Source organism: Lathyrus oleraceus, chromosome 5 (assembly GCF_024323335.1).
Source record: "Lathyrus oleraceus cultivar Zhongwan6 chromosome 5, CAAS_Psat_ZW6_1.0, whole genome shotgun sequence".
Taxonomy (NCBI): Eukaryota; Viridiplantae; Streptophyta; class Magnoliopsida; order Fabales; family Fabaceae; genus Lathyrus; species Lathyrus oleraceus.
Window position 1 is genome coordinate 41,359,572 of NC_066583.1, and position 11,558 is coordinate 41,371,129.

The 11,558-nt window shown below is 34.7% G+C and overlaps 1 protein-coding gene across 2 annotated transcripts; it reads left to right on the plus strand.

Moving 5' to 3' along the window:
- Window positions 1-7,147: 7,147 nt before the first annotated feature.
- Window positions 7,148-10,138, plus strand: LOC127080299 (transcription factor bHLH110). Of its 2 annotated transcripts, none has more exons than XM_051020623.1 (7): window positions 7,148-7,550; window positions 7,657-8,263; window positions 8,688-8,819; window positions 8,913-8,978; window positions 9,101-9,166; window positions 9,431-9,490; window positions 9,792-10,138. In XM_051020623.1, exons 1-7 carry the CDS (start codon window positions 7,408-7,410, stop codon window positions 9,942-9,944), a joined length of 1,227 nt encoding a protein of 408 aa, XP_050876580.1. In that variant the 5' UTR covers window positions 7,148-7,407; the 3' UTR covers window positions 9,945-10,138. The 2 variants fall into 2 exon arrangements, with proteins under 2 accessions (XP_050876580.1, XP_050876579.1); XM_051020622.1 differs by having other exon boundaries at window positions 7,149-7,550; window positions 8,685-8,819.
- Window positions 10,139-11,558: the final 1,420 nt, after the last annotated feature.

Genomic DNA, 11,558 nt, shown 5'->3' on the forward strand with positions numbered 1-11,558 from the left:
AACAAATCCGCATTTGTAACTAGAGTTGTTTGGCTTGTATCCAAACATTTTATTCCTTCTTTTTTGGTCAATAAGCTTATTTCCCTATATGGTACAAATTCCATTTCTCATATCGATTCCAATATACCCTTACCTTTGGTTCCAAATTACACCTTTTTAGTTACTATTACGAAACCCTTCAATTTTATGACTTTGGTCATTCATTCCATTCATCTCCATGGTGCATCCATATTCTACCTTCATTCACTCCATGTGATATACATGTTACCTTTGAGCCAAATACATTATCTCTTTGAGCTCCGCCTTGTGTCACCTTGTGAACTAAGAGTTGTTTGGGTCGTACCCAAACACTTAATTCTCCTTTTTTCTAGCTATACCATATAGTAGAAGACGCTTCCAGCTAGTCCACATATTGGTCAACTCCAATTTTACTCTTGGGTTCATATTTCAGCCCTTGTTGAAGTTCAAATAACGCAGTCCTTTAGTTCAGACCATACCTTTATCACAATTCTTTTCACCTCCCACCACTAGTTCCATGAACTACAGAGCTTTGAATTCCTTATTGAACTATAAGGATACGTAGGCATGAGGGCCCTAATCCTCACCGAGAACTTTATCTATTATTTTCTTTTCCCTCATTCTATTGTGAGTAATCTTCAACCATTCGAGCAAGAACAATTAAAACGGTTCCCATAGAGTAGCATGGATGTAAGGGGTGCTAATACCTTCCCCTTGCATAACCGACTTCATTACCCAGCATATCTCTTTCCCCCAGGTTTTATCGTTGTTTTCCCTTTCCTTCATGAATAAATAAAGTTCGATGGCGACTCTGTTGTATGTTCGAGCGTGCAATGCGTTCGGGTATATTTTTGCTAGCTTCAACTAACACACATAATTCAGCTCACATATGGGTCAGATTCCAGGTCTGATGCTTTCAACATGTGAGCATAAAAACAATTAGTACCATATAATACTAAACATATCATAGATCAACAGATCAGATCTTCATAATTAGTAGTTAGTAGTTAGACAAACTACCCCTTACATACCCTTATTTCCCCTTTTTGCCATTACTTTACAAAGATCTTCCTTAGAAATTTAGTGAGACAGTCAGCTCAAATGTCAGTGTGTTAGCACATACACACAATACAAGAGTAAGCAGACAAAATATTGAACCCGATGTTTGAACATCAGACCTTGACATTTAACAATTTGGTGATACTAGGGTAAAAAATTAAGATTACATCACAATTACAATTCAACAAAATAACCATGTAAGGGCCAAAAATACAACTCAAAAGAAAAAAAACTGATGTAGTTTTAACAACAACCAACTACATCAGATTTCACATGTCAGACCGAATGTTTGGCACATCTTGGTTGACCATACTTTGCAGTTTATTCTTCATAATTATCCTCCTCCTCTCCACTTCCGTATTAACTTCCAGATTCCTCTTTCTCATTATTATCTTCTGATTACGAGTTTGCAGAATCTCTAGAATGCTCATCTTTTTTTCCACCGTTAACCTCTAATGCATCCTCATCATCCTTCTCTTTTGTCAGCCTTTTGATTAACTCGTCTATCTTTTTATTCCTGAAGGTTCTAGTAGTGATAGTCTCTTGAAGAGCTTGTGATGCTTCCATCAGCTCAGAAAACACATCTTTTTTCAAGGATTTAGATATGGGAGAAGGGCTTCCATCAGTAGTATGAATATGGTGCTTAACTACCATAATGTTTGGGACATGTGTCCCCACAAACAATTTTCTATCAAAAGTTAAGAGCATAACCTTTTTCTTCTTAACAACAACTTTATTGTTAATACCAAGGTGTTATTTTAAGATGATCCTAGAGATCAAACAAGGAAAATCTATTGGAAGATTTATAGTAACTGATTCATCATGCCTCATTGTCTGTTCAAACACAAATTCTCCAATGTTTATTTTGGATTTAGTTCCTATTTGAAAAATCAGCTTGGCCAATGTTGAGGTAATGCTTGATCTGTGATTTGTAGGTGCCCAGTTTTCTACACCAATCTTGTTCAACATGGCATATTTCCCAGTTAAGCTCTATGTGGGAGTATCCTTATTTACCAAATTAGTTTTGGAAGGAGTATCTTCCTTCTTTTTCAAATGACTCATCGTTGGGGATTTCTTCTACATAGCAAGCTTTGGAGTTTCAACCTTCTGTTCACTTCCTTTAGCTTTGTCAGCAAAATACTTAGTTAGGCTCTTCAACAAGGTATAAGTTGGTTCATGAGCAACCTTTTCTTTAACAATTTTGTTAAAAAGGTTGACAAGAGGATTTTCATCATCTTCAAATTCAAAATTCTTTTTTATCTTGGGGCTTAGGTTGAGAATTTTAATATCTGAACTCATAAGATCTTCAATCCATTTGAGTAAATGATACATGCATCTTTATTCCAGGTTTTATGGTTTTAGCCTCTACTTTATCAGACGTTGGAGCATATGCTTTAGCATCGGGTATGACCAAAAGTGCCCCTTGAGATTCAACAAAAGTACTAACATTCTCCAAAGACTGGGATTCAACTTTCTTGTTCATAGAATCTAAAACATTTTCACAAAGAGTAAGTTTAGGCGTTTCTTGAACATATGAAATCACTTAAGATTTCTTCTTTATTTCGTAGACAACATTCTTCTTCTTTTCATTAGATGTTTCAATATGATCAACCATTCAGAGGGGTATAGAATTGAACAAAACATGTTGATCAGAATGTTTGTTGCTAGATACGGAAACCCTAGATTTCTTTGGAGAATTATTCTCCCTAGTTACAATCTCGAATATCTTGTCCCCATGAAAATTTGAGATTAGCATGGAGCCAGGCTCATTTGTAGCATTCAATTGTTGACTCATCTTTAGAGTATTTGGAGAATAGAGAATATGGACGGACAAGTTTGAATAAAGAGTGAAGAGAAGTTCGCGCGTGAGAGCTGGGACCAAAACATAAGCTTTTAAATTTAAAAAAAAATTTCTTATTATATGTGTTAAATTGACTTTAGGAGAGAGAACCTTTGCATGCCTCTCATTAGCTAATGACATATTGATTTCATTTATGTATCCATAAATAACAATTATATTTGGACTTAGAACCCTTCATCATCATTTCATGATCCTTCTTGGTGACAATACATTCTGCCTTGTTGAAATTTACAGTTAAACTTTGATCACAAAATTGGCTTATGCTGACCAGGTTAGTATTCAATCCTTCAACCAATAGCATATCTATAAGATAAGATGAATCCTGATTTATCAATTCTCCTATTCCCTTGATTCTTCTCCTAGTTCCATCACCAAAGGTTACAAAGCTTTCAAGATGAGGTCTCAGCTTTTCAAGATATCCCTTTTTCCCAGTCATATACATGGTACAACCATTATCACAGAAACAGTCTTCCATTGAGGATAATTTATCAGAGACATGAGCCATTAGACAAGTGATAGTTTCTTTAGGCTTCCACACCTTCTTTTATTGAGCTTTCATCCTTTTCTTCCTTTTAGGAATGTTCTAATTATAAAACTTAGGATAACCAACCAAACTATAACAAAAGGGTCTTATGTGACCATATTTTCCACAGTGGTGACATCTTTTTGCAGAGTTCTTGAACCCTCTACATTTGGGGTACATATGTCTAGCAAGAGGCTTAGGCATGTGGTTCAACATCATAAAATCAATATTCTTCTTCGGTTGGGAAAACTTCTTTCTCAAGAAACTATAGTCAAATCCTGCCACCTTATTATTTTCTTCTAAGACATCATCCAACTCTTCATAGTTATTGTTTATCATCTGAACATGTTCTGGTATACTTTCAAGTTTAGCATTCAACAATGAGATCTCATCTTCCAGACTTGTGATGGTTGAGACATGCTTTTCTTTCTCCTCGTGAAGTACACTTATGGTTTTCTTTTTCTTCTTTAATGTGATGCATGATGCGTTCCACTTGGTATGCAGAAGTCGAAAGGTTTCAGCTAGCTCTTCTACAGTCATGTCTTCATCACTAGAGTGAGACTCATACTTTCCAATGTATGCCATTACTTTGTTGGCAGTTTCTTCTTCTCTCTCATCATCAAACTCATACCAAGTTATGGTCAATACCTTTTTCTATTTCCTTAGAAAAGTAGGGCATTCAATTTTGGTGTGACTAGATCCTTCATATTCAAAACATCTAACTTCCTCGATTTTGTCTTAATCTAAGCTCTTTCCCTAAGGACCAATGTCATACATGATGCCTTGAGCGTTCGTCCTCCAAGATCTATCCAATTTTCTTAACGAATTGTTGAGATTTATTCCAACATAAGCTATATCCTCTCGTAAGTGTTCTTCATTATCCTTATTACTCTGATTTTTATTCTCTTTAGAGTTGGATTAAAATGCAACACCCTTGTTCCTCTTTTTATATCTTCCGTTTAGAGAGACTTCAAATTTTTGTAGAGAACCAATGAGTTCATCTAGCTTCGAGGTTCTTAAGTCTTAAGCTTCTTCGATTGCTATATCTTTCATGTTAAATTTTATAGGCAAGGATCTAAATATTTTTCTGACCAGCTTCTCTTCTGACATCTTCTCTCCTAAGGCAAAGAAGTTGTTAGCGATGTCTCTAAGTATGATGTTGAAATCAAATATAAATTCATCTTCATTCAGATTTTCAAACTTTGTAGTGAGGAGTTGCAGTCTTAACATCCTGAACTTGGATGTGCATTCATGAGCAGTCTTGAGAATCTCCCAAGCATATTTGGCTTCAGTACATGTGTTGATCATTCTAAGCATGTTCTTGTCAACACCATTAAAAATAATATTCAAAGCCTTGGAGTTTCCCAAAGCTTCATTATCTTCTACATCAGTCCATTCAGCTTCAGGCTTCAAACTTGTAGAACCATCTTCAGAAGTGATCACAAGATGTTTCCAACCTTTAATCACAGTCTTCCATGTTTTTTTGTCTATGGATTTAAGAAAGGCATCCATTTTAGCTTTCCAATAGTCATAATTGGAGCCATCCAAAACAGGTGGTCTATTGACAGACCCTTCATCCTCAGTAAAGTCCATTTGAAAAGAAAATATCCTCCCTGGAGCTCGCCCAAACAGAACAGGGTGTCTGCTTTGATGTCAATTGAAATTCTAATCCATAGGGGACAAATGTTGCACCAGATGTTGAGACAACTTGTCCAACTTCTTAAACCAGTATGACAGTAAAAAGATAGCAGTAAAATAGTACAGAAGATAGTAAAATAACACAAGAGATTGACAATCCAATTAAGTGAAACCACACAAAAGTCTAGGGGCATTCTACCCAAGAAAGGAAATTCACTATTTTGAATTAGTACACTTAGTCTTACAAGAATCAATAAATCTTACGAATCCTAATGAATTTCTATTTAAGGACTCCCCCTAAATATGAGAGCCTACTCAATTTCTTTTCAATCACACAATCCATGATTGATGTTTACAATTCAATGAACAGTGTTAAATATTACAACTCAACTAAGACAAACCTTCTTTGACAAATTAATAAAACATAGAGGTGTACAACAGTAGATTCCACACTAATCCAGATATGACATTAGCTTGAAATACAAGAAATAAAATACTCAAATCCTAGCACAAAGAACCTAGTTCTTGCGCACCAAAACTCTTATCAAATAATGAGAATTGAGTCTCCTTATATAACAATGACTTCTGGGCTTTTTCTCCCAGTGGATCTCCTTTTAATTCGTTCAGTTGAATTAGTTGGATATGATTTGCTCCTCAAATCTTTCTAACAAAAGATATGATTTATTCTAATTCAAATGTAAATTTTAATCACATTAAATCTGATTTGAACAACTCAAGTTGTCAAACAAATTAATAAAATAATGCTAAAATAAATGCGTGAAATCTGATCGAAAACCAAATAGAAAATACGCAACAAACAACATCCAACATGACTTGCTGTCAAGGCCAGATCTTGTATAACACATGCTGGAACGTCGAGTACAACATGTTGCACCAGTACATCCAAAATCAACTTCTACTCCTTGACTTGCAAAACATCTATTGTGGAGAGAATTTTGGATAAACGAAATTAGAACCAACTGTAATTTTCATTTGTCTGTTTCCAAGAGACCAGATGTTGCAACCCACATGATGGAACATCTTGTCTAACATGTGTCACTTCTACATCAGAACTAACTTGAGCAAACTCCATGTTATTTTGCATAATGCAGACAATCTTAAAAGAACCAACAAAAGCCCAATGTGATGATCCCGGAACTCCCTTATGACCCAACAATGACATCAGAGTCTAATTCGGCTAGGCTCCTTGTATCGAAAGTCTTCCTAACCAAAGTGTTCATGCGGTGTGTTCTGTTGAGGGCTAACAACGACAACGCAAATAGATAATTTATAAAAAAGTTTCCATTTGAGGGTGAGCATGCACATAAGAATGAATTGACTCACATTTGAGAGGAAAATTGTTAGTATATCAAGAATGAGTATGAATCCCATATTGAAATTTTTAATTAATATATTATGTTCAATTTATTTAAAGTGAGTGTTAAAAGTCTCGTTTGACCCCTCATGATCCAACAAAGTTGGTAACACAGTAAGGGACAACACAAACTCACCATGTTAAGTCGGCAACACAAAACAAGGGACAAACACAAACTCACCAAGAACCACATATATATGTAATGGGACAATAGTAGAGGATCCTTCCTTAGTTCTAAACATGTGGGGTGTAAATAAAGAAAGAACTCGAGCGTGGCTGCTATGATTTCAAATATCAGAACTTTGTTGAAGCCTTGGGATCTAAGGGACATACAATATTATATTTTTAATCATATCATAGGGAGACTCTAATCGTTTTCCTGTAATTACCTGATCACAACACAAACGGCACATAGCTGTAGAGAATGATAACAATAATAATAATCAAGCAGAAAATTGAAAGAAAGAAAAAAAGTGGACTCAATAAAGGACAAAATTATATAATTCTTTATAAACATATATATTTATTTATAGACTCAAAGCTGCAAGAGAGAAAAAGGAGTGAAAAAAGTGAAGTAGGCCTGAAAGGAAATAAAATAATTAAAAGTTAGAGAGAGAGTGAGAAAGAAAGGTATATAGTATGGGTATATAGATTGAAATATATATGAAATAATACTCATCATTCTCTTACTTCCTTTTCAAGGATACTTTAAAGATGAAGAAAGAGTAAAGATGAAACCCAAGAAAAAAGTGGGGGCAAAGAACCGAGGTATGTGGGTGTCACCTGGAACTGTGTTCCTTTCATTACAGTAGAGAGATTCCATTTACTAAACCATCCTTATTGTTACTCATCATCTTGGGATTTTCAATCAACCCTTTCTTTTCTCTTTATTTAACAAGTTATATAAAACAAGTATAGTTATAAATTTTGATTATGGAATCTACAAATCTCCATCATCTCCAAGACCAACAACCTCCTCTTCCTGTTTCTTCTTTATCTTCTTCTATCCCATCTTCTTATGCTGTTGGAGGAGGAACCACCACCATCCACTCTTGGACCCCAACAAACATCACTTTGTAAGTCCTTTCTGAGTTTTCATTTTTTCTAGGGTTTAATTTGTAGTCTAGGGTTTAGTTTAGTGTCTTCTAAGTTCTAACCCTATTTATATATGTGTTTCTGTAGGAATAATGCTGCAGGTAACTTCAACTCAAATCTCCAAGAAGTTAATCCGAGATATTCGAGATCAAGCGCGATGATTCAAGGTTTAGGTTATCATCATCATCATCATCAATGGACAAATGATGATGTTAACAGAAACCATGAGTCAGATTGTGTTAAGGAAGAGATTTCATTTGCGAGTTTTCCTAAATTTACTGAAATGCTTAATTACACTCCTCCGAATTCAAACATGGAGAACTATGGAATACTTGATGATTCTTCCACTACAATACAGATGAAGAATAGTACTAATGATGAACACAAGGATATGAATGCTCTCATGCTCAAGAATCTTTACACTGGTGGAGACTTTTACAATGCTCAAAATTATCATAACATTAATGGTAGCCAGATTCACCCTAGTATAAATATCTCGAACTTGAATCATTACTCGTCTTCGTCTACCACCTCAACCTTGGACATGAACATGCAGTCATTAGATCTACTAACTAATTCACAAGATCATCATCTTGGTAGATTTAGTACTAATGATCATGAAAACCTTTCTTTTCATCTTCATCCTATGCCGAACGAACTCGCAAACAGATCCTCTTCTAGTAACTCCATTAATGTGAGTATTTCGAATTCATTTCTTCTTTTCATGTTTTCAAAAGCATTTTTCTCTATGCCATACGTGCATGTAAGATATTCAATTTTTTTTTATATTATTACTTATTTTTCAACACTACATAAGAGAGAATTAAGAATGATTTTATAGGAATATACTACTAATTATAATGAAGTTGACTAACTAGAGGTGGCTGATAAGTTATCTTTTTGATAAAAAAAAGTTACTCTTTGCAATGATTTTTTTTTATTAATTAACTTGTGGCAAAACATTTTCTCTTTTTGACATGATGCACATATCTTTAATCAGAATATTATCATCTTTTTTCCTTTTCTTTTGGTTTCTTTTTTGAACAAGACTGGGCCACTTGAATTATATTGGACTAATGATCTTTACTCTTTTTTTTTTGGTTGCAAAACAAAAGAAGCCGTCGCTACTCAGCAATGGTGGCGGAGAAACAAAGAGAGTGATGCAATCGAAGGCTTCTCAATCGGAAACGGCATTGAAGAAATCACGATCTTCATCAGAATCACGACCGCCTTCGTGTGCACCCTTTAAGGTGCCTTTTTATGGAAGAAAGAAAAATTATTAGAGTACTAATTACTAGTGTTGCATTAGTTAATGTTTTTTTTTGTTGGAAATTAATCTACAGGTTAGGAAAGAAAAATTAGGAGATAGGATTGCGGCTCTTCAACAGTTGGTGGCTCCTTTTGGAAAGGTAAAATACTGAGTAAACACTTGTTCAATTTGTGATACATAACTAAGATAACTTTGATATTCATATTGGAATGAAAAGAGTAACTTACTTGTTAAAAGCATGTCTTGAATTGGATGTTGCAGACTGACACTGCATCTGTACTCATGGAAGCTATTGGATACATTAAATTCCTTCAAGGCCAAGTAGAGGTATACATTTTACTAGTACATTCTAAGGAATTTATCCGAATATCTGGTAGGGTTGGCGGAATATCCACATGCTTCAAAATTTGTTACGGTTAAATATTGTCACGATAGATCGTGATTAAATAGCCATTTTTTTATTTTGTCATGATTAAACTGCGACTGATTTCTATCTGATCTTCAAATATTTGAAACAATTATGATAACAATACTTTAAACAAAATTGTTTAACTCGTAATTCTTACAAATTAATAACTCTTCTTCATGCAGACACTAAGTGTTCCCTATATGAAGTCATCACAAAACCAAAACAACATATTGATGCAAGGGGTAAGGATTCTATTTTTATCTTTGTAGTGCCGACATTTTTGATGGAAGGTGTGTCGGTGTGTAACGCGATACCAACACATATAATTATATTCAATTAATACATTTCTTCAAATTTGTACGCGTGTCAACGTGTGAGTCTCATGATCGTGCGTGTATTGTATCTGTGTCAGTGACTCATAGATTGTTATTATATACTAATATGAAGAAAATTTCTATCACTCCCTAATCTTGTATAGATTATTTTCATTGGCTTACTGAAGAAAATTTCTTGAATATTAACGCTTCATATTGATAATATCAGGATTCGGCCATAGGTGACACAAATGGAGAAGCAAAGCAATATCTGAGAAGTCGAGGACTGTGTCTCGTGCCATTGTCATGCATGTCATACATAGCAGGTGATGGGAGCACTGAGGGGTGGCAACAACGCCCGAACTTTGGTGGACCAGCTTGATTATTGATAGTAATAATATCAAATAATTCTACAAATGGAAGTTAAGTAATGAGTTTAAAAACAAATCTAAGTGTATCCATGTTTAATGGAGCAAACTTGATCTTCCTTCGTAAGAATCAATGATGGCCAAGTTTGATCCATTAAATTAAACATCTTGTATCATTAATTAATTATATTGTACGTACATTTTGCTACCTTTTGTTTATTAGGATTAACAAAGCTTTATCTTCTAATAAAATAAAATATAGGTCAAGCAAACCCAGCTTGAAAATAAAATAACTGAAACATGAGTTTTTTTGTTGAAAAATATGCAATCTGAGAATAATTGGAAACTAACAGCAACTTCATGATTTAGGTTCTTTTCATGTTGTATCAAGGTATAAAATAAAGGTCGTTGTCGTAGTTAGTTTGAGATTTTAGTTGAGTGAAAAGTCAATGAATTGATAGTCATAACTACGTTGACATTACTAAATGTTTAAAGATTAAGCTAAAAGTTTCGACATATTGACAATATCGATCTATTGGTTCGACTGACATGTAAATGAAGTCGAAGTCAAGAAAGGTTTGGAGGAGTCTCAGGATCAGATCCACCAGATTAGAGTCACTCTCTCTTCCAAACATATTCAGAATCTTGAAAAATCAGATGACTACCCTTCGACACGACATTAAAGTCGACACTTTTAAGTCTTACGGACTTAGAATATTTTCAAGTCCAAAGACCGCGATGTGGAGATATCTCAGTCTTCGACAAGGGCGGTTAAAGCGTTCATAAACGGTTATCAACACAGTTATCACCACGTTTCGTATTGGTTTTCCGTAGTTTCTCTTTAAAGACGCGTGGAAGAAATTTAGAGCAAAGCAACCCCGCATAGTAGGACACGCGTCGAACATGTAACCAACAACTGTTGCCGACGGTTATTATAGGATTAGTATATAATACAGGTTTATGCATTGTAGTCGATGTCGCAAAATTCTCATTCATACTCTATAGAACTGGAGTATCCAAGTCATCGAGCGAAATAGTTTGTGAGAAATGTGAGTCCGTGTCTACTCTATAAATTTGTTGCAAATCCTTTGTATTTCAAATATTGATGGATAGAAAACAAGATGCAGACCAAGTAGTAGGAAATGCTCAGCAAAACAATTTTGAGGGGTAAAACAGTATAACAAATGTGATCGAACAAATTTTGGCCCAAAATAGCCTAAATGTCGGTCTACATAGCCCAAATTTTATATATGCACTATCTAATTATGTATTGTAGAATGAATTACCAAGGGGTTGGAAGATTCTCAAGTTCTCAAGTTCACAAAGACATATACATTTGATGAGACCAATTGTGATGAAATCTTTGACGTGATGGTTGTCGATGGTCAGATCATACTCCTACAAGGGCTAAAAATACCACCATTAAAGGAAAGAAAGAAAAAAGGTTTTTCAAAATTCCATAACTTCCTAGGTCATAAAATCTCACAATATATTCTTTTTAGGGATCTAGTCCATAATGCTCTCAAGGAAGGAATGTTGAAATTTACTGATAAGCCAAAGCCTATGGAACAAGGAAATTCACACTCCAAGGTTGAAAAGGCCATCTATGTTGATATTGTTGACATAAT

Excerpts from the sequence above, each read along its gene's own strand:
- LOC127080299 (XM_051020622.1), top strand. The coding sequence starts at position 7,408 with ATGGAATCTACAAATCTCCATCATCTCCAAGACCAACAACCTCCTCTT. Across the intron at positions 8,264-8,684 it reads CTTCTAGTAACTCCATTAAT|AAGCCGTCGCTACTCAGCAA; the intron begins GTGAGTATTTCG and ends GCAAAACAAAAG. Across the intron at positions 9,167-9,430 it reads TCCTTCAAGGCCAAGTAGAG|ACACTAAGTGTTCCCTATAT; the intron begins GTATACATTTTA and ends TTCTTCATGCAG.